The sequence below is a fragment of the Xenopus laevis genome, chromosome 9_10S (assembly GCF_017654675.1).
Source record: "Xenopus laevis strain J_2021 chromosome 9_10S, Xenopus_laevis_v10.1, whole genome shotgun sequence".
NCBI classification, from domain to species: domain Eukaryota; kingdom Metazoa; phylum Chordata; class Amphibia; order Anura; family Pipidae; genus Xenopus; species Xenopus laevis.
This window is the reverse complement of record NC_054388.1, coordinates 8,063,986-8,087,351: the sequence shown is the minus strand read 5'-3', so window position 1 is coordinate 8,087,351 and position 23,366 is coordinate 8,063,986. Positions and strand designations below refer to the sequence as shown.

The window sequence follows — 23,366 nt, the reverse complement described above, 5'->3', positions numbered from 1 at the left end:
CCCCGGTTTTTATTTAACTACAACTCCCAGCACCTTCCTATAAACCCAGCAATCCCTTAAGCAACCTTCTGGTTGCTAGGGTGCAAATTACCCTAGCAACCATGCATTGATTTGAATAAGAGACTGGAATATGAATGGGAGAGGCCTGAATACAAGATGAGCAATAAACATAGAAGGGGTCGTTGACCCCCATTAGAAAGCTGGGAAGAGTGAGAAAATGAAGGCAAATAACTGAAAATGATAAAATGAATAATGAAGACCAATTGAAATGTTGCTTAGACTCAGCCAATCTATAACACACTAAAAGTTAACTTAAAGGTGTCCCAGCCCTTTTAAAAAACAACAAGGCAGTAACTCCCTGCCCCTCACACAGTGCTTTCAATTCAATCCCTGGGTGTTTTCCCTGAACTACAACTCTCATATCCTCCCACACACCAATCACAGCTGCTCCCGGAGAAGAGTGGGATCAGCCTCAGAGGTGACGCAGAAGCAGGAGAATAAGGATTGGACTACATTGGCCACGCCCATAGTCTTCGCAGTCCTCTCTGGTGTCCGCTTCCCACGAACGTCAAGTGGAATGGGGCTCACGTGACCGGAAGCGAAGTGTCCCATGAAGAGAAGCTGCTGCTGCAGGAGGAGGAGGAGGAGGTGCGAGTGGTGGCAGAGCTGTTTGTGGTACTTGTAAGTCGGGCAGCCGGAGTCTCCTATACACGCGGGTAAGTACCGACCAGGGGACACTTACTGACTGGGTGTGACAGGGACATATCGTTATAATGTTCTACGTCTTTACTGTGCAGCCTCTTATACCTACAGACTCCTCTCCTTGTATCCAGTCAGGGGCGCCCACCTACTTACCTCTTCCCTGTGACAGGGGCACCCACCTACTTACCTCTTCCCTGTGACAGGGGCACCCACCTACTTACCTCTTCCCTGTGACAGGGGCACCCACCTACTTACCTCTTCCCTGTGACAGGGGCACCCACCTAATTACCTCTTCCCTGTGACAGGGGCGCCCACCTACTTACCTCTTCCCTGTGACAGGGGCACCCACCTACTTACCTCTTCCCTGTGACAGGGGCACCCACCTACTTACCTCTTCCCTGTGACAGGGGCACCCACCTACTTACCTCTTCCCTGTGACAGGGGCACCCACCTACTTACCTCTTCCCTGTGACAGGGGCGCCCACCTAATTACCTCTTCCCTGTGACAGGGGCACCCACCTAATTACCTCTTCCCTGTGACAGGGGCACCCACCTACTTACCTCTTCCCTGTGACAGGGGCACCCACCTAATTACCTCTTCCCTGTGACAGGGGCACCCACCTACTTACCTCTTCCCTGTGACAGGGGCACCCACCTACTTGCCTCTTCCCTGTGACAGGGGCGCCCACCTACTTACCTCTTCCCTGTGACAGGGGCACCCACCTACTTACCTCTTCCCTGTGACAGGGGCACCCACCTACTTGCCTCTTCCCTGTGACAGGGGCGCCCACCTACTTACCTCTTCCCTGTGACAGGGGCACCCACCTAATTGCCTCTTCCCTGTGACAGGGGCACCCACCTAATTGCCTCTTCCCTGTGACAGGGGCACCCACCTAATTGCCTCTTCCCTGTGACAGGGGCACCCACCTAATTGCCTCTTCCCTGTTACAGGGGCACCCACCTACTTACCTCTTCCCTGTGACAGGGGCACCCACCTACTTACCTCTTCCCTGTGACAGGGGCGCCCACCTACTTGCCTCTTCCCTGTGACAGGGGCACCCACCTAATTACCTCTTCCCTGTGACAGGGGCACCCACCTACTTACCTCTTCCCTGTGACAGGGGCACCCACCTACTTACCTCTTCCCTGTGACAGGGGCGCCCACCTACTTACCTCTTCCCTGTGACAGGGGCACCCACCTAATTGCCTCTTCCCTGTGACAGGGGCACCCACCTACTTACCTCTTCCCTGTGACAGGGGCACCCACCTACTTGCCTCTTCCCTGTGACAGGGGCGCCCACCTACTTACCTCTTCCCTGTGACAGGGGCACCCACCTAATTGCCTCTTCCCTGTGACAGGGGCACCCACCTAATTGCCTCTTCCCTGTGACAGGGGCACCCACCTAATTGCCTCTTCCCTGTGACAGGGGCACCCACCTAATTGCCTCTTCCCTGTTACAGGGGCACCCACCTACTTACCTCTTCCCTGTGACAGGGGCACCCACCTACTTACCTCTTCCCTGTGACAGGGGCACCCACCTAATTGCCTCTTCCCTGTGACAGGGGCACCCACCTACTTACCTCTTAACTGTGACAGGGGCACCCACCTAATTGCCTCTTCCCTGTGACAGGGGCGCCCACCTACTTACCTCTTCCCTGTGACAGGGGCACCCACCTACTTACCTCTTCCCTGTGACAGGGGCACCCACCTAATTGCCTCTTCCCTGTGACAGGGGCACCCACCTACTTACCTCTTCCCTGTGACAGGGGCACCCACCTAATTGCCTCTTCCCTGTGACAGGGGCGCCCACCTACTTACCTCTTCCCTGTGACAGGGGCACCCACCTACTTACCTCTTCCCTGTGACAGGGGCACCCACCTACTTACCTCTTCCCTGTGACAGGGGCACCCACCTAATTGCCTCTTTCCTGTGACAGGGGCACCCACCTACTTTCCTCTTCCCTGTGACAGGGGGCACCCACCTGCATTTTCATCTCATCTTGGGTTTATTTGTAACTAGTGACACTTACATGCTTTGTTTGCTCCTAACTCCCCCTTTTTTTGTAATGAGTAGCCCTTACACACCCCATCGCTATCCCTGATACTTACCACCCTGGGGCAGTTGCCAGCCTCATCCTGGAACTTCAACTTATTTACTTGACTTTTGCCAGTAAGAAATGGACCAACAGTTACACGTGGCCTGTGTCTATAGAGTGGCACTTGCCCACTTCCCTGTGGCACTCTGGGTGTGTAATTCATTGTGTTTATTTTACTTGACTCAAACCTGTTGTTGTTTTCTTGTTTTAAGTGTGGGTTTCCCTCTGGTTTTCCTGTTTCTTGCCACACTCCAAGTGTGTGTGTGTGTGTGTGTGTGTCTCTCTGTGTGTCTGTGTAAATGTGTAAATGTTATAGGAACTGTACATTGTAAGCTGTGCTAGTTATTGATGTGAAATAGCACCAAATATATGAAGAATATAGGAAGAATTGCTCCTGGGTTAAACTTATGAATGCACAACAAAAATTATGGTTTTTTAAAAATTTAATTTGCATAATGTTGGTTTCATGGGAGTTTTTTGAAAGCTGTGTCCAGGACATGCACTTTGTGCTGTTTATCTGTCAATTAGCCATGTGACACCCGTCTGCGAGGGACGAGACGTCTCACATGCTGTTACAGAGACATATCAGCAAAAGCAGTGCAAGACCAGTTTCGTTTTGGGAAGCAGGATTTACCAAGTCCTTTCAATGAATTTTTAACTTCTCCCAAAACCATTTTTTTATGGAAATAAACAGGTTTTAAAGGGAGATCCCTTTTGTAAGGTTATTTTCAGTCTTGGTAAGGGACTACCCAAGATTCAAAAACTTCACACCTTAAGTCTACTAGAAAATCATGTAAGTATTAAATAAACCCAATAGGCTGGTTTTGCTTCCAATAAGGATTAATTATATCTTAGTTGGGATCAAGTACAAGCGACTGTTTTACTATTACACAGAAAAGGGAAATAATTTTAGAAAATTTTGATTAAAATGGAGTCTATGGCTTTCCGTAATTCGGCTCTTTCTGGATGACATACCTGTATTTTTAATATGAGAAGCTTTTTAAGGTCAGAAAGTAAGTTCAGCTGCAGCAAGTTTTCCAACCCCATCACTGCTAGACAAATGGTTCCTGTGTTTTAGTATTTCTTTCCAGTGAATGGAAAAAGCAGTGTAGGCAGTGAACAGATTAAAGGGGAAATATACCCTCCATCCCTGTGCCAGTCACAAAAAATGGTCAATTAAGTGACTGACTGCTCTTAAAACACCGTTTCCATTTATTGAGCATCATTAAACACTAGTTAACAGTTTTATGTCCCATGCACTGCTCTGTTGTTAACGTTCCAGTCCTCTGATTGGTTCTAGCTCTGCCCTCAATTAAACACAGGTGTTTGATGGCCTTTAGCCATTGCTTAAAATCCATCTTGGATTTTGCTGTAAACAAGTTATATAATACATAGGTAGTAAAACAAGGGCAGTTATATTTCTGAGAGAGGAATCTATGGGTATGATATTTCAATAGGACCTGTAGTTAATTATTAAATGGTATGTTCACCTTCCAACATTGTTTTCAGAAAGTTCATCAGAAAGTTTTCTAATTACCTTGTATCTAATATTGTAGTGTAAAGTTTGATTTTTCACCTTCTAAAGCAGCTCTGGAAGGGGGGGCGGGTCGCCGACCCTGTAAACTGTTCTGAACTGAGATATTTATTTGATCCATTACTTATCTTTGTCCCTGCCGAGCAGAATCCACATTCTCAGCCATTCTTTATCTTTTCCTCAGTTGTCATGTGATCTCCAGATTTGCCGCTGAGATGCTTTCGTCTCTCACCTTGGAGAATGCCCAAGAATCCAAAGAGGTGAAGCAGGTAAGACCAGTTTGCCAAGTGCAAGAAGCGGCCTGGTTTAAAGGGGTGGTTACCTTTTTAGTATGTTACAGAATGGCCAATTCTAAGAAACTTTTCAATTTGATGAAACTAAGTAAGTCCAAAGGAGACATTACAATAGATAAGTCCAAAGTCTCCATTCCCTTGTGGTTAAACCTTGAAGTGAAATCATTAAAACAGTAACCTAATGAAAGGAAATGAAAAAATATACAACAAACCCATTAGCAACAAAAGTATCAATTTCACAGTATCAAAGTATCCATTGCTTAAAAGGATAATAACCCTACGTATTGAGGGAAGAGAAATTGGAAAATTACCTGTTTCTGCTTACCCTCCAGGGACAGGTAATTTTTCAATTTCCCTTCCCTCAATACGTAGGGTTATTATCCTTTTTGGATACACTTTGTATGATACTTTTGTTGCTATTGGGTTTGTTGTATATATATATATTTCATTAGGTTACTGTTTTAATGATTTCACTTCAAGGTTTAACCACAAGGGAATGGAGACTTTTGACTTATCTATTGGAATGTCTCATTTGGACTAGGGATGCACCGAATCCAGGATTTGGTTCGGGATTCGGGCAGGAGTCGACCTTTTTCAGCAGGATTCGGCCAAATCCTTCTGCCATGCCGAATCAAATCCTAATTTGCATATGCAAATTATGGACGGGGAGCGAAATTGCGTGACTTTTTGTCACAAAACAAGGAAGTAAAAAATGATTTCCCCTTCCCATCCCTTATTTGTATATGCAAATTAGGATTCGTTTCGGTATCCAAAATAGTGGATTTGGTGCATCCCTAATTTGGACTTAATTGGTTTCATCATATATTGGGTTAATTAATTGTTCATGAGGGGGCACTCTCAAAATGTTTTCTGTTCCATGCATGCACTATGCTTGACAAAAGGGCGTGTCCCCAAAACATTGCACTTTGTATTAAATAAAATTGCAAGGGCTTGCCCTGCTAAATGCACCTGTTGTGTGCCGTGAAATTCTTCAAAAATTGTAAGACATTCGGCGGAATCTGAATCCTGCTGAAAAAGGCCGAATCCTAGCCGAACCGAATCCCGGATTCGGTGCATCCCTAGTTATTTGAGTGAGGTCTAATAATACATCTGCTAGGAAACAAGGCCCTCTTATAAGATATATTGGATCTAACTGTCAATTAATATCTGACACCCAACTGCTGCATGAAGACAGAATGAAGAGAAACAGATGCTGAGAGAGGAATAGTGAATATAAACTTGATTATTTCAGAAACAATGCAGAATTTTCAATTGATTATATTTAGAAAGTTTCCAACTTCAGTACGACGAAGCTTATATTAATTTTTCATTTTCGCAATAGTTCCACTTTAAGCAGAATGAGTTTCCCACAACCTGAACAAACTGTGCCTGCATGAGTATTTGTCTGTACCAAGCTTAATTCAGCAGGAAAATATTATCATTCATTGTCCCTTTTTTTTGAATAAGTGTTAGAAGTAAACAATGGATCTTGAACTTGTCATTTTTATTAATGGGTCAGGACACCTGTCTTCCTTAGACGCAGCCCTGCCCTTCATTGTTATAACAACTACTTTGTGCACAGTTATTCTGCCTTACATCCCAGCTATTTCTGTCCTCCAAATATTCTGTCTCCTATCCCTGTCTCTTGCACTCTACACCCTTCTCCGTGGGAGTGTGCCTGTGTTTGTGTAAAGAAACCAAACATAACCGCTTTATGTTTTTTTAACTATTGCTTGGATAGAGGGCAATATTCCTAGGGTAGCAAATAATGTGTTGTACTCTTTTTCTGAGCAGATTCCAGAACAGTACAGTGAGAGATTGTACAGGTATGGGATCCATTATCCGAAAAACCCGTTATCCGGAAAGCTCATAATTATGGAAAGGCTGTCTCCCATAGACGCGTCGTTCAACCGCACCCCTGTTGTTCACTTACACTGCAATGGTGGTGCTGTCAGAGTTTCTGCATTTCCCCAACTGCAGAGTTGCCGTCTCCCATAGGCTCCATTTTATCCAAATAGTTCAAATTTAAAAAAAATGGTTTACTTTTTCTCTGTAATAATAAAACCGTAGTTTGTACTTGATCCCAACTAAGATATAATGAATCCTTATTGGAAGCAAAATCAGCCTATTGGGTTTGTTTAATGTTTCCATGATTTTCTAGTAGACGAAGGTACGAAGATCCAAATTACAGAAAGATCCATTATCTGGGAAACTCCCGGTCCCACACATTCTGGATAACCGGTCTCCCATACTTGTACTAATTTTAAGAGAAAAAAGTTCATTCGTGTAAACATTTTATATGTTGTATATGACAGATCAGTGTGATCACAAGTTCTTTATCTTTGGCTTTCTAAGAGGAAGTGTAGGAGCGAGGGTGTAGCCCTGACGGATTTCTGGCCCACATGCAGAACAAGATTTTGGCATATTTTTACCAACGTTCCTCCTTTCTGTGTAATCTCAGCTTGTCCTGTTCTGTTCTGTTTAGAGTGTGTGCTGGTGTTTACATCCTTGTGCGTTCACTTAATAGAACATTTCAACTGTTCCAGTTAAAGGAGAACTAAAGCCTAACTAAAGAAGTAGCTAGAAATGTTGTACGTTATGTTTTGTGCTTCTGTACCAGCCCAAGGCAACCACAGCCCTTTAGCAGTAAAGATCTGTGTCTTCAAAGATGCCCCAGTAGCTCACCATCTTCTTTTCTGCTGATTCACTGCACATGCTCTGTGCTGCTGTCACTTACTGAGCTTAGGGAGCCACTCACAATATACAGTACACATAGAATAGAAATGTCACAATATAAGGCTGATTAGTAATTAATACAGATAATTACTACATGGCAGCACAGAAACCAGTGCAATTAGCATCAGAATTTAATAATCAGCAAACCTGTAGCATCAGCTTATATTACAGCCAGGGAAGCTCATTTTCTGCTGGATAATTAGTGACGAGCCCTAAGCTTAGCTTCTCAACAGCCAATCAGAGCCCACTGAGCATGTGAGTGTCACAGACACTTTCCAAGATGGTGACCCCCTGTGACAAGTTTGAAGTCCTGAATCATTGCTGCTATTGACAAGCTGAAACTTTAGCCTCGTGCAATAAGTTCATTATATAGAATATGACATTTTTAGCCATGTTTAGGGTTTAGTTCTCCTTTAAAGTAGGAAATATAAAAAAAAAAAAAGTAATTATTTGTAAAAAATAAAAAAAATGTACAGTCATAGTGGGAAATTATGTGAAATGCCAAAAAGTCACACACAGCTGATACAGGAACTGGGGACAGTGCTCTCTCTATGGTGTAAGCCACATGAGGAGGGTATATGGAGAGATCCTAACGTAGCAGCTTAGTAAATTGCACTAGCCTGCAACCTTTTTTATTTATGCCATAAGCCTGTAAGTTTTTATTTAGTTTCCATTGCTTTCCATTAAAAAAAAGCGCTAACTAATGGTTCTTTCATTTTATTGTTTGGGACAAATGCAGAGAATAACCAAGAAGTTGGCCGCATCTCTCCGAGCTCTCCAGATCCGCTATGTGGCTACGGACGACGTAGTCTCCAGCGATGATGACGATGCCAATGCTCTGTGTGTGGCACTGGAAGCCGTGTTTATTCATGGGCTGAAAGCAAAATTCATCAAAGCCCAGACAGAGAAAAGGAACAGGAGATATAAAGGTCGTCATGCACCTCTGCCCCAAACTGCCTACTGGGCACTGCTCAAGGCCATAACTCACCGGTGAGCTGATAGGAGAACACTTGTGTGCCCTATTCTGTTTGTATTCCCTATTCTGTGAGTTGGAGAGCAGCTTCATGGCATTCAGGGGAAAACAGCCATCATTAAAATATGTGGCATGGCTGTTGAACACTTTCCATTAAATATAGGGGTTATCTGTGTGTGTTGCAGTGTTATCTGTCGGCATTCAATACCCATACACCACCACAGTAAGTGGTACTATTGGTTGAAAGTAGGGATGCACCGAATCCACTAACTTGGATTCGGCTGAACCCCCGAATCACTAGTGGAAAATTCGAACGAACGGAATCTGAACCCTAATTTTCATATGCAAAAGGGTGGGGGGGAAAATATTCACTCGTTGCGGCAAAATCTTTTTTTACTTCCTTGTTTTGTGACAAAAAGTTACATGATTTTGCGATTGCCTATGACTAAGTGCTAGTTAAGCATGAAACGCGTTAGGCGCCATGAGGGGATTGTTTGACTTTTTATAATAACTTATAAGTATGCTTTGGAAAAATTCTTTAAGCTACATGATTTTAAGGATTTGTTTTGACCAGGCACGAGGATTCGGCCGAATCCAAATCCTACTGAAAAACCAAATCCAAACCCTAATTTGCATATGCAAATGAGGTGTGGGGGGAAAAAAGTGTTGCCCTCTGCGGCAAAAACTTTTTTTACTTCCTTGTTTTGTGACAAAAAGTCACATGATTTTAAGGATTCGGTTCAGCCAGGCATGAGGATTTGCCTGAATCCGAATGCTGCTGAAAAACTGAATTTGCACTATAATTAGCATATGCTAATGAGGGTGGGGAGTGGACAAAAAAAGCCGCACGCTGCAGCTAAAACCGGTTCGGCCAGGCACAAGGATTCGGCTGAATCTGAATCCTGCTGAAAAAGGCCGAACCCTGGTGCATCCCTAGTTGAAAGTTCTTTCTTTCATATGGCTTCCCCTGAGACATGTGCTCTGTGATCAATGCAATGTGCAGGTTTAAGGGAGAAGGAAAGTGTTGTTACATTAGGGGGCTCCAAAAGTTAGGCACCCCCAAGTGATTGTATTTACTTACCTGACACTCCGGGACGGTGCTCCTATCAGCAGAAACCTGCACCGGCCCGGGGTTATTCCAGCGAGCACCACGGAGCGATCCTCTTCCTGGTTCTTCTTATTGCAGCTGCGCATTCGCAGTAGAGCGAAAAGATGAACTTACACGAAAAACCCGGCTATTTCATTCTGAGCACCAGGTAAGTAAACACAATCACTTGGGGGTGCCTAACTTTTGGCACCCCCAAGCAGGGCCAGAGGGGCTGCTGTAAGTTGCCATAGAGAATGACTATTTATTGGGCTGGTGGGGGCTGTTTGGGCCCCTATATGGGCCTCTGTCTACCGAAAATGCCAGGACCTATTTTGAATCTCAGTCCAGACCTGCCCACAAATGTAAAAGACATTCCTTCTCCTTTAAATCTAAACATAGAAAACAGTCTGTGTTTTTAGATAGATTGTTTTAACGTTGGTTGTATTGTAATACTATGTAGGGCAATGGCACAAGGAGAGAGAGGAATGATTTCCGAAGCCAAACCGCTGAAAACCACCTTAAAGGGGAACTATTGCGTAAATGAACATTTAATATTCACTTCAGGATACTAAAATAAGAAACTTTCTACATTCAATCAATTACATTTTCTGTACCTTTTCTGAAATAATCAAGTTTATCTTCACTATTCCTCTCTCAGCATCTGTTTTTTTTCATTCCGTCTTCATGCAGCAGTTCGGTGTCAGATAATCATTGACAGTTATAATATATATTATAATATATATTATATATATTATAGGGGGGCTCCTTTTGCCTAGAAGATATATTTGAGCTCACTCTATTAAACTCACCAGACATCATGTCTCTCTACATGCAGGATTTGTGCAAAAGGCAGTTATTTTGTTAGATTTTGTTTGTACTGGAATCCGTTGATGAATGAGCTCTAATTCATCTGCTAGGAAACAAAGCCCCCTTATAAGATATTTTGGATCAAACTGTCAATGATTATCTGACACCCAACTGCTGCATGAAGACAGAATGAAGAGAAACAGATGCTGAGAGAGGGATAGTGAAGATAAACTTGATTATTTCAGAAATGGTGCAGAATTTTGTATTTAGAAAGTTTCTTATTTCAGTATGATACAATTTTAAATATTAAATTTTTATTTTTGCGATAACAGAGCTGCAAGTGAATCACATACAAGTACTTTTGCAAGTGACGATTGCGCCTGGAAACATGAGAGACCCCAAAATGATTCTTAGTTCCATATATCTAGCCTTTCTTCATATCGTGCCCAAAGTTCATGTCTTTTAGAATTCTAGTGACACTCATTGTGAAATCTCTCTTGCAGCAATGTGATTTCAGAACTGGAGAGGGTGAGTTACATTAACACTGACGTAGGCCGCTGTCGCTCGTGGTTACGGCTGGCTCTTAACGACTGTCTCATGGAATGTTATTTCATCTCTTTGCAACGAGAGAAATCATGGCTTACTGAGTATTACCAGCCTTTTGCTTTGCTGCTGGATGCTGAAGGCTGTGACGTGGTGCTCAGCTACTTGCAAGGCTTGGCCTCTTTGACTTTTTCTCTTTCCTACAAATCTTCCATTTTGAACGAGTGGACGGCCACCCCACTGTCATTGGCCGGGCTCTGGGTTGATGACTCTGACCATCCTATAAATGGGCAATATGAACACCACAGAAGGAAATCTCTGGACTCTGTGTCTCAGTCATCCAGTTCAGATGATACCAACAGCTCTTTGTTATGTGGAAGCAAAATGGACCCAAACAGCTCTTCCTTACAGTTCTCTTCCAGTCTTTGCTCTGAGGGACTGCCCCACAATCAGACCACCTCAAGCGGTATCCATTCTGGTTCTGAAAACTCTTCTTGTGATGCTGACTCAGGCGAGATGGAGGAATCTGATAAATCTCATGCAGAGTGAGTGATGCCATCTGAGTTGGGGCTCTCCCAGATGATGCTAAACTGTTCCCTTATTCTGTATTATATATATATATATATATATATAGATAGATAGATATAGATATATATATCTATAGATATAGATATATATATCTATAGATATATATATATATATATATATATATATATATATATATATATATAGATATATATAGATATATATAGATATATATAGATATCCAGAAAGCTCCGAATTACGGAATGGCTATCTCCCACAGATTCCATTTTATCCAAATAATCCAAATTTTGTGGTGCAGATGTAACATAATTAATTCAATTAACAGTAGATATTTCCCGTAATATCTTGGAATAAAAAATAAATAATGAATGAATGTAAATGACAAAAGTGCTTAGAATAGCACTCTCGCCAATTTTACATTCACTTATTTTAAAGGTTTACTTATCCTTTTTAAAATTCAGGCTACCTTACTTTGTGACCCTGTTCGCCTCATTTCACCTAGATTGGCTATATTTTTGTGGAGGGCATATAATGAACCTAGAGTATAAACAATGCAGCTGTATTAGTACACTTGGTTATGGATTAAAATGATGATGATATTATCTCTGTTCCACAGGGAATCTGAATTTGATATCTCTCCGATGTCCGGAAGAGATTCTCCCACTGTGCTCCTAACTACTTCCCCCTCGGAGGAGGCCGTACCTCAGTCAGAGAAAGCGAATACACAGGTCACCGAATGTCAAGATGAATTGGATGAAAAAGAAACTCCACAGACAGTTTGTGCATTAAAAGCCAATTTGAGAACACCCCATGTAAACATCAGCTCTCCTCATCTTGGAACAAGAAAAGACAGGCCTTCAGCCCCTCCAGAGCAGCCTAAACATGTTATTTGCCAAAACCTCAATGCTGAGGTAAGTGACAAAGGCCCAGCGTTTGACATAAGCCATGAAAATGATGCATATGAGAACCAGACTTCTAAGCTTCCTCAGGTCGCACAGATATATGACCAGGCCAATGGCTGTATTCATGATTGGGACTCATGTCAGGCATCAGAGACTCCTCCAGCCTCCCTGGCCTCTGTGACTACTGCAAGTAAGGATCAGCCTGAAGAATCTCTCCCTGTACCAGAGCATCTACCTGTTGCAGAACTACCTGTAAGTACCTGATGTAATGTTTTAGTTGAAACAATCAGGCCGTATTTATTGTTGGATGTGTGGAGGATTTAACCTTCTTTCATATTAAAGGGGAAGTAAAGTCTAAAAAAGAATAAGGCTAGAAATGCTGTATTTTGTATACTAAACATGAACTTACTGCACCACAAGCCTAATCAAACAAATTATTTATGGTTTCAAAGTTGGCCACAGGGGGTCAACATCTTTGCAAGACCAAGACTGAGCACATGCTCAGTGTGGTCTGGGCTGCTTAGGGATCATCATAAATTATCAAAAAAGCACAAGTCAAATAATATCTGCCAGAAGCCGATACAGCAAGACTGATTAATAATCAGAATATACAGACTGCACTGGGTCCTGTGTTGTCATGTAATCTAATGTGGATTTTATAGTTTTTGTATTGTTTAATACAAACTTTCTCCAACTCTGCAGAACCAGTGGCTGCAGCAAAATAATCCTCCAAATAGAATCCCAGTTTATCTGTTTAAATCTGGCTCCATGATCTTTGTCCCTGCAGCTGGAGTTGGAAACAGTAAAGGGGATGAGAAGGCAAAAATAAAATCCAATACAAATCTCTACACAGTCGCCGACTGCTCTACAGGGAAACAAACAAAGCTGCTTGAGTTCTGCATGGCTGGGAAGTAAGGCGGGGGCTCCCCCTGCTGTTCATAAGTATGATTGTTTCCCTGCAGAGCAGTTAGGGACCGTCTGACAATTCCTATCCACAGCAGTAAATGAAGGGAGAATTTCACTGCATACAGTCACGTTTCTTATAAAAAAAACGGTACACATTTTTTAATTAAAGTATATTGGAGATAGGTTTCTTTTTCATTAAAGAAAGTAAAAATTGGATTTAATTTTTTTGCATTTACATGCCCTTTAACTCCATATATATCTGTAGCACGGTGTATAAATCTGCTGTGGTCCAGATATACTAAATAATCATGATGTGTGCCTTGTGAATTTAGGTGTTAATACATGGGGAGGCCTGTTTATCAAAGTCCGAATTTATCTCATTATTTTCTAAAAACTATTCCGACCAAATACGCGCAGGTTTTTTCCCCTTATTTATCAATACATTTTCCCGAAAATCTCCTGTGCTGGAAAAAACCTGGAAGAATCATGAAAAAAACGGATCGTACAAATTTTTCCAATTTTCCACCAAAAAAACTCAGATTTTTTTCTGATCTTTGCCCGAAAACCACGAAATCTCCAGATTATTGCACGAAACCCAGCTCAGAACTACCTGTAAGCACCCGATGTAATGTTTTATTTGTAACAATTGATGGGTGTGTGAAGCATTTAACCTTCTTCCATATTAACTCCATTTATATCTGTAGCATGGTGTATAAATCTGCTGTGGTCCAGATATACAAAATAATTGTGATAATCAATGGAGGTCCGATTTTCCACCAGAAAACAAGGTGTTTTTTTTCTTATTTTTGCCCAAACCACGAAATCTGCATGATACCTCAGGATAAAGGATCTTTCCGTAACTTCATACGTTAAGTCTACTAGAAAATCATGTAAACATTAAATAAACACAAGCTACTTTTTTATTATTACAGAGAAAAGGGAAATCATTTTTAAATATTTGGATAAAATAGAGTCTATGGGAGACGGCCTTTCTGTAGTTCTGCGTTTTCTGGTTAATGAGTTTCCTGATAACGGATCCTATACCTATACTGTAGGCCCCAAGTAGGGAGTTTAAAGCTGTTCAATTCCTCTCGTTTCCATTTGAGTCCAAAATGAATCTCAAACTAGAGAATTGAGCGTTGGGTTTTGGAGTTTTGTAAATGAATGTGAAGAGGTAATGCGTTCCAGACCTATGAGACTACTGGCCTGTGGGTAAGAGAAGGAAGGGAAGATACTTGTAGGCAGTTGGATTGGCTGAGGGGGTTGTAAATACCTGAATATGAAGATATTTACAGGCCATCAGAAATCTCTTTCTTGTGCAGAGACTTGATACAGAGCAGCACTCAGAACTGTTTTTCCATCTCTTAGAAAAGCCAAAGTTGGATTTCTGAAGATGATTTCCAGAAGCCTGAACCTTCCCTTTCCACGGAATCAATCCAGAATGGGAACTTCCTTCCCTCCCAGCCCCCCAGCAGCGAGATCTCCGACTTTAGCCAACTCCACAAAGCTTTTAATGTTGTTCACCGAAGACAGATTGGTAAGTGTGTGGGATGGGATGTGATTGTGTGAGATCTAGAGCTGCACAGTTGTGTATCATGTTAAAATACCAAGTGCTTTTATAGGTCACTCACAAGTATACAACTTTCCCTTAAAATCAGTCTGTCCAGATATTCGACCGTTTGAAGGGAATGTTGCACTGTAATGATGTACTTACTGTTCATTTCTAAAGTAGAGAGCAGGAAGTTGAAAACTAATTACATTATACCTTTATGTTTACTGTGTCCTGCCTCTCTAACACTAGTGATCTTCCTGTCTTTAGAGGGATTCACTCATGATTTGTATGATGTCGTTTTTATTTCTAAATTACACTGTTTACACTGCAAATAATTCACTCCATAATATAAAATGTCATTCCTGAACCAACAAATGTATTTTTGTTAGTTTTAATATTGGTCTGTAGGTGCATCTCAGGTAATTTTGCCTGGTCATGTGCTTTCAGATAGAGCCAGCACTTTAGGATGGAACTGCTTTCTGGCAGGCTGTTGTTTCTCCTACTCAATGTAACTGAATGTGTCTCAGTAAGACCTGGATTTTACTATTGAGTGCTGTTCTTAGATCTACCAGGCAGCTGTTATCTTGAGTAAGGGAGCTGCTATCTGGTTACCTTCCCATTGTTCTGTTGTTAGGCTGCTGTGGGGGAGAGGGGTGATATCACTCCAACTTGCAGTACAGCAGTAAAGAGTGACTGAAGTTTATCAGAGCACAAGTCACATGACTGGGTGCAGCTGGGAAACGGACAATATGTCTAGCCCCATGTCAGATTTCAAAATTAAATATAAAAAAAATCTGTTTCCTCTTTTGAGAAATGGATTTCAGTGCAGAATTCTGCTGGAGCAGCACTATTGACTGATGTGTTTGAAAAAGATAAAAATTCCTATGACAGTATCCCTTTAGAGAGTGAACTTTCTCAATAATCTAATTGCTTGTGTTTCCAGGCCTCTCCAACCCTTTCCGTGGCCTCCTGATGATGGGAGACCTTGAGAGAAGAACCTTGGGGATGTATAAAAGCTTTTACTGCGAGCTGACTCCCATAGAGTTCCGTATGTTCCTAAAAGGAGAGGACCGGGTGTGTTTGGAGAATTTCACCCTCATACGATGCGAGTCTGTTGGTCCAGTGCAGAGCGACGGTCGTTTTGAATTACATTTTCCAGCAAAAAGGCTCCATTTGCGAGCCCCCTCAGGAGATGAGGCTCAAGACTGGGTAGAAAGGATCCGGGAAGCCTTGCAGAAATGCCGCCCTCAGAAGGATGACACCTGGGAAGTTTTACAGTTCCCAGACCTCCCCAAAACAGGCCAAGAAAGCCCACTCCTGTCTCCTCAAAGGAACCCCTCGTCTCCTGTTGGAAGTATAAAGTCAGAGTCATTCGACTGGGCCTGTCCGTTGAAATCAGAGCCTGGTGCGCTAAAAGAGGCTGTCTTGTACATGAAGATGGATAAAAAATGGACGCGCTGTATTTTCTCCTTAACAGAAAGGGAGCTGAGGTGTTTCCAAGCCAAGAACTCGGAGAAAGTTTTACACAACATATTTGGTATTGAGATGGTGAGAGACATTCTGCCTGATGCCAGTCTCGGAAGCCCATCCTGCTTCAAACTGGTCACCTCCAAAGGTTCCCTGCAACTGCAGGCCGAGAGTTCTAGCGAGGCCAAACACTGGAGGGAGATGGTCCGAGACGTGTGCTTGGAACTGGCGGATGAACTGGCATTAATAATCGGAACTGCTAACTTCCCGATAAAGTCCCACATCCGGGAGCATGCACTATTTCAGTACTTGCTGTACATCCCTTCTGAGAAAGGCTTAGACTCTCAGAACGTTAAATGTGCAGGTCAGCCTCTTCTACTATTGTACCTTTTACATGTGGTTTAGCTACAGCTCCCAGTTCATTTGGGACTTGTAGTTCAACCATGACTACAGTTTGCCCAGCCTTGATTGATGCACTTTTTGCGCAGATTAATTGCCGCTCCTTTCCTTCTTCTCCTCAGCTTGCCAGAAACAGATTGGTTTTCAGTTTGGAAAAGCAAAACGCTGCGCTTATTCAGCACTTTATTACTGTGAGTGGTGCCATCAGGACGAGGGCTCTGTCATTCCTTCTAGAATGGTGCATAACTGGGACCTCACAGAGCAAGCCGTGAGTATAACAGTATGCTTATCATCCCTAGACTTCAAAGAAGCAGTGCCCTCTAATGGTCTGACCCAACAGCATATATACCAATCAATGACCATTTGTGAGCTCTAATTGGTCAATGCAGTTCCTGTTATATGGACCTGCCATTTTTTATTATTTAAGGTTTTTGATTAATTTAGCTTTTTATTCAGCAGCTCTCCAGTCTGCATTTTAAGCAATCTGGTTGCAAGGGACCAAATTCCCCTAGCAACCATGCATTGATTTGAATAAGAGACTGCAATATGAATAGAAGATGCCTGAATGGAAATATGAGGAATAAAAAGTAGCAATAACAATACATTTGTAGCCTTACAGAGCCTTTGTTTTTTAAAAGGGGCCAGTGACCCCCATTTGAAAGCTGGAAAGAGAAGAAAAAGGCAAATATCTAACTTCAAACTTGTCACAGGGGGTCACCATCTTGGAAAGTGTCTGTGACACTCACATGCTCAGTGGGCTCTGATTGGCTGTTGAGAAGCTAAGCTTAGGGCTCGTCACTAATTATCCAGCAGAAAATGAGCTTCCCCTGTAATATAAGCTGATGCTACAGGTTTGCTGATTATTAAATTCTGATGCTAATTGCACTGGTTTCTGTGCTGCCATGTAGTAATTATGTGTATTAATTACTAATCAGCCTTATATTGTGACATTTCTATTCTATGTGTACTGTATATTGTGAGTGGGTCCCTAAGCTCAGTAAGTGACAGCAGCACAGAGCATGTGCAGTGAATCAGCAGAAAAGAAGATGGGGAGCTACTGGGGCATCTTTGGAGACACAGATCTTTACTGCTAAAGGGCTGTGATTGTCTTGGGCTGGCACAGAAGCCCAAAACATAATGTACAACATTTCTACCTACTTCTTTAGTTCTCCTTTAAGCTTTAAGGGGAGAAGGCTGTTAATTGTAATTAAACCTTTTTTTGTTCCGCCAGGTATCAAAACCAGCATTAAAATTCCTCAATATGGTGCTTAATGAACCAATCATAAATGTGATGTCTGTCAATAGCGGCCTGTATCAGCACTCGCACACTATGCACCGTATCAGCCGCAGTCGAGAGAGACTGAGGCTCCTGGCAGAATATCTGCAGACCTGTCGGAGTGGAGTGCTCCAGGAACTGAGCAAGAGGTGGGTAGTGGGGCTAAGACTGACTGGTGTGTATAGGTGCCGTGTATATACAGGGTCAAAGTTTTAACAAATTGCCACTTCTCAACATATTCTAGTGCCATGGGAATGTTGAAAGCAAACTGCTGGTTTATTACTATGAGTTACAGGACCAGGGGTTAGCTGCTTATTGTGCTCTTGAGTTGCCTGGAAGGAATACATTTTTTTCAATGGGTTTGATAGGCTCCCCATAGGAGTGCCAGAGCAATGCATTCGAGACCCAGCCTAAAGGGGAGAAAGCTTATTTGCTTTTCTAGACGTTCCAGGAAGCTCAGCCTGAGCGTCAAGCTGCAGTCAAATAGAGAGACATATTGACATCTGTTTTGGATATTCTTTTAACTGAAGTGGTCATTTTCATGTATTTACAACGATGTAGCCCTGACTGATGAACCATAAAGGTCTCAAGTGAACCTAAAAAGCCACTGATTTATGTTTTTAAAACATCGAATTTTGGTAGATTTGAATCCAGATCTGAGATATATTCTAAAGTGACCCATGATAATCAAGTTCTTTTTGACACTGGATGATATTGGCATAACATTGAGCCGTGAGCCTTTAGGGCATGGTTGTTTTACCAAGCTTATTGTCGGAGCCTTTGAACGACTTAAAGGGGAGCTATCCTGAAATTTTAATACAAGCTTCAGCATACTGAAATGAGAAACTTTCTAAATACAATCAATAAAATATTCTGCATCATTTCTGAAATAATCAAGGTTATGTTCACTACCCCTCTCTCAGCATCTGTTTCTCATCATGACGGAGTTGGGTGTCAGATATTCATTGACAGTTAGATCCAATATATCTTATAGGGGGGCTCCTTTTGCCTAGAAGATGTATTAGAGCTCACTCTATTAAAATCACCAGACATCATGTCTCACTACATGCAGAATTTGTGCAAAAGGCAGTTATTTTGTTAGATTTTGTTTGTACTGGAATCAGTTATTTGAGTGAGCTCTAATACATCTTCTAGGAAAGGAGCCTCCCTATAAGATCTATTGGATCTAACTGTCAATGAATATCTGACACCCAACTGCTGCATGAAGAGAGAATGAAGAGAAACAGATGCTGAGAGAGGAATAGTGAACATAAACGTCATTATTTCAAAAACAATGCAGAATATTTAATTGATTGTATTTAGAAAGCTTATTTCAGTATGATGAAGCTTATATTCAATTTTCATGATAGTTCCCCTTTAATGATTCCCTCTGTAGAAAAATCATAATAACTTTGTACCCATAAATAAGTGAACAAGAGGAAGATAACAACATTGTTTTTGCGCTTAATGCTGGGTCGTGGGACTGAGCAGTAGCACAGTAACAAAAAGCATTTACTGCTCGAAAACTGTAATGAGGATGCCATCTAGTGGAGAGTTTACAGACCCACTGGTACATTATTACCAGACTGATCCCACTCAGCAGTAAATTGTTTACTGGTAAATTTTATGTTTTACATGTAAAAAAATGTGAGTTCCATCTTGTAACTTAAAGGGATACTGTCATGGAAAAAAATAGTGCTGCTCCAGCAGAATTCTGCACTGAAATCCGTTTCTCAAAAGAGCAAACAGATTTTTTTAATACTTAATTTTGAAATCTGACATGGGGCTAGACATATTGTCCGTTTCCCAGCTGCCCCCGGTCATGTGACTTGTGCTCTGATAAACTTCAGTCACTCTTTACTGCTGTACTGCAAGTGATATCACCCCCTCCCTTTCCCCCCAGCAACCTAAGAACAGAACAATGAGAAGGTAACCAGATAACTGCTCCCTAACACAAGATAACAGCAGCCTGGTAGATCTAAGAACAACACTCAGTAGTATAATCCAGGTCCCACTGAGACACATTCAGTTACATTAAGTAGGAAAAACAACAGCCTGTCAGAAAGCAGTTCCATCCTAAAGTGCTGGCTCTTTCTGAAATCACATGACCAGGCAAAATGACCGGAGATGCACCTACACACCAATATTACAACTAAAATAAATACACTTGCTGGTTCAGGAATGACATTTTATATTGTAGAGTGAATTATTTGCAGTGTAAACGGTAAAAACTGCATCATAAAAATCATGACCGAATCCCTTTAAGTCAGTTATGTCCTTGAATTAGTTCTTATGTGACAATGTTCTCTACAGTGTCGCTTCATTATATTTCTAATTCGTATTTTTTTTTTTTTGTATAAATATTTTTCTCATTCTTTTATTTAGCCTGGATAACCGGACCTACCTGCTGGAATGCGCTCACACATATAGTGTCCAGGATCTCAGGCAGGTATGGCAGCCTTAATTACCTAAACTATTCAATATCAAAACGGCATATGGATTCCCTGTTGTTTTGGAGGCTCAAAACTTACAGACTTATTCACTAATGTTAAAATACAAATGCCAGGCAATTTCTTTTATTTTCTCCAATACAAACGGGGGAGCACAAGGCTATTTGCACATTTCGTTACTGTGACGATACACCTTTGCCTCGTTACCTGTTGTAGATCGCCAGCGGAGCATTTGAATCGTTCCTGGGGGCTGCTGTGGATTTTGCCATCAAGCACGTATATGATTGTGATCTTTGCAGCCAAAAAGGATTTATCTGCCAAATCTGCAACCAGGATGAGATCATTTACCCCTTCCAGTTTGAAACTACCACCAGGTGAGGCAGCCACTAACCATGAAGTTGCTTCAATATGGCGCAGCTCTATTAGAATACTAAAAGGATAAGCCATACAATATCACACTATTTAGAGGTACCTTATATTTAATTAACACCTCCTTAAGGGGAACTATTGTGAAAATGAACATTTAATATAAGCTTCAGTGTACTGAAATGAGAAACTTTCTAAATACAATCAATTAAATATTCTGCATTGTTTCTGAAAGAATCAAGTTTATCTTCACTACCCCTCTCTCAGCATCTGTTTCTCTTTATTCTCTCTGTCAGATGTTGGGTGTCAGATGAATGATCCAATATATCTTATAGGGGGGCTACTTTTGCCTAGAAGATGTATTAGAGCTCACTCTATTAAAATCACCAGACATCATGTCTCTCTACATGCAGGATTTGTGCAAAAGGCAGTTATTTTGTTAGATTTTGTTTGTACTGGAATCAATTATGAGTGAGCCCTAATATATCTGCTAGGAAACAAAGCCCCCTATAAGATATTTTGGATCTAACTGTCAATGTATATCTAACCCCCAACTGCTGCATGAAGAGAAACAGATGCTGAGAGAGGGATAGTGAAGATAAACTTGATTATTTCAGAAACAATGCAAAATATTTATTTTATTATATTTAGAAAGTTTCTCATTTCAGTACGATGAAGCTTATATTAAATTTTCATTTTCACAACAGTTCCCTGTTCAGGTAAGTGTTAATTCCAGGGTTCACTTATGTCTGTGGGCCCTGTCCTTTGCACTTGAGAGCAACAGATTGTTAAAAGTCCACTTACTTATTTTTTAATTATAGCAACAGTTGCCCTTTAAATATAGAGGTACAACGTATAAGGATATAATGCCTCATTTATTGCTAAAAGGGGTGGGGGTTCACGTTTAAGTTAACTTTTAGTATGTTATAGAATGGCTAATTCTAAGTAATTTTTTCAATTGGCCTTGTTTTTTATAGTTTTTGAATTATTTGCCGCCTTCTTCTCTCTGGCTTTTTCCAGCTTTCAAATGGGGTCACTGACCCCCATCAAAGCAAATGCTCTGTAAGGCTACAAATGTATATTTATTGCTACTTTTTATTACTCCTCATTCTATTCAGTGTCTCTCCTATTCATATTCCAGTCTACAGTACGCTAGACCCTAGCAACCATATGGCTGAAATTGCAAACTGGAGAGCTCCTGAAAAACCACAAATAATAAAAGATGAAAACCAATTGCAAATTGTCTCAGAATATCACTCTCTACGTCATACTAGAAGTTAATTTAAAGGTGAACAACCCTTTTAATATTACAGCATCAAGCCCTGTGGATAACTAGCTAGACAGAGAGTGACCATAAAGGGGTGTTGTAGCATGATAATATCAATGTTGCTGTTCGGCTAGACATCTTTACTTTCTATGGGATCTATTAATACTGCTGTCTCAATCTGTTTTGCCCCACTTTCAGATGCGGAGACTGTAAATCTGTCTACCACATACCGTGCAAAGCAGGCGTGAAACAATGTCCTCGCTGCCTAAGAAGAAAAAAGTACCAGCATCAAGATGTGAATATTTAAATATATCTAAGGAGAGGATGGACTGCACCCTTTGCTCCTGAACCAGTGTCCCTGAACTGCAGCTGAAACCGATTCAGGTTCTTTCATTGTTTTGCACATCTCCACGGTTGTGTTTTGCACAAAATATGCCCATTGGCAATAGAGAACCCCCCTGGCGTAGAGTCCTGCGCGGAACCAATTGATAAGACCCGGACCCAACCCGAATCTGCTACCCGACCCGCAACTGCCTTATCCGCAACCCGTCAACCACCATTAAACAGGAAGTGATGTTGCAGCAAACTGGACGTGACATCATCAAAAGTGGGCATGGACGGAAAAAATGTTTTGTAAAATATAGACAATATAACATAATATAAGAAGTTTAAATGAGACCGGCAACCCGACCTGCACCTCTCCGACCCGAAACCTGCGGGTTTACACGTGTATCGGGCGGGCTCGGGCCGACTGCAGAAATGTGCACAGAATCTTCGGGTTGCGGATAGGTGCGATTCGAGCTCTTCTCCAGCTCTCCCATACCGCAACCTAGTACTGCTGGCTTCCTGCACCGGAATTTATAGACTTCCGCCTGCCTCCGCCCCTTTTGTGACGTCACTGCAGGGCAGGCGCAGGTCTATAAAAAGAGGGCAGGAGCGGGCCGGGTGCGGTTCGGGAGGGGTGGCGGGTTACCCGCACATTACTACGCTGCAGCACTCTACCCTGAAACACTCTGCTGTTGTGAGGGGAGTTCTACCCAAACACTTAACAGCATTGACAGACACAGGTTCTTTAAGAACTCTGTGCTTCATTAACTCTGCTTACCCATGACAAGGTATACGGTTCTGATGCATTGTATATACCACGTGCATACTGCTCAGGACTGCTGAAGGATTTCAAGCAGCCTTGTTCTGTTCCTTTCAATGCTGACATCACTTTAGAGACTGACTATATATATATATATATATATATATATATATATATATATATATATATATATATATATATATATATATATATATATATATATATATATATATACTGTTCCCTCAGCACTCTGTTTCTGCTGAAGCTGCAAATTCAACAGAACCTTGTCTGCTTTCAGAGGAAGTGGTTCGACTGTTGAACATTGAGGATTTACTATTGCTTTGTTTTTAACCTGCTATTTCACAAAGCACAGAGCG

The 23,366-nt window shown here is 41.8% G+C and overlaps 1 protein-coding gene across 1 annotated transcript; it reads left to right on the top strand.

Moving 5' to 3' along the window:
* The first annotated feature begins 551 nt into the window (after nucleotides 1-551).
* On the top strand, nucleotides 552-23,161 carry plekhm1.S (pleckstrin homology and RUN domain containing M1 S homeolog). Its single transcript, XM_018238149.2, has 12 exons — nucleotides 552-716; nucleotides 4,517-4,601; nucleotides 8,101-8,351; nucleotides 10,732-11,316; nucleotides 11,934-12,471; nucleotides 14,494-14,662; nucleotides 15,621-16,508; nucleotides 16,666-16,811; nucleotides 17,775-17,968; nucleotides 20,205-20,268; nucleotides 20,486-20,643; nucleotides 22,101-23,161. Exons 2-12 carry the CDS (start codon nucleotides 4,548-4,550, stop codon nucleotides 22,207-22,209), a joined length of 3,156 nt encoding a protein of 1,051 aa, XP_018093638.1. The 5' UTR covers nucleotides 552-716; nucleotides 4,517-4,547; the 3' UTR covers nucleotides 22,210-23,161.
* The last annotated feature ends 205 nt before the right edge of the window (nucleotides 23,162-23,366 follow it).

Excerpts from the sequence above, each read along its gene's own strand:
- plekhm1.S (XM_018238149.2), top strand. The coding sequence starts at position 4,548 with ATGCTTTCGTCTCTCACCTTGGAGAATGCCCAAGAATCCAAAGAGGTG. Across the intron at positions 8,352-10,731 it reads CTCAAGGCCATAACTCACCG|CAATGTGATTTCAGAACTGG; the intron begins GTGAGCTGATAG and ends TCTCTCTTGCAG. Across the intron at positions 12,472-14,493 it reads TACCTGTTGCAGAACTACCT|AAAAGCCAAAGTTGGATTTC; the intron begins GTAAGTACCTGA and ends TCCATCTCTTAG.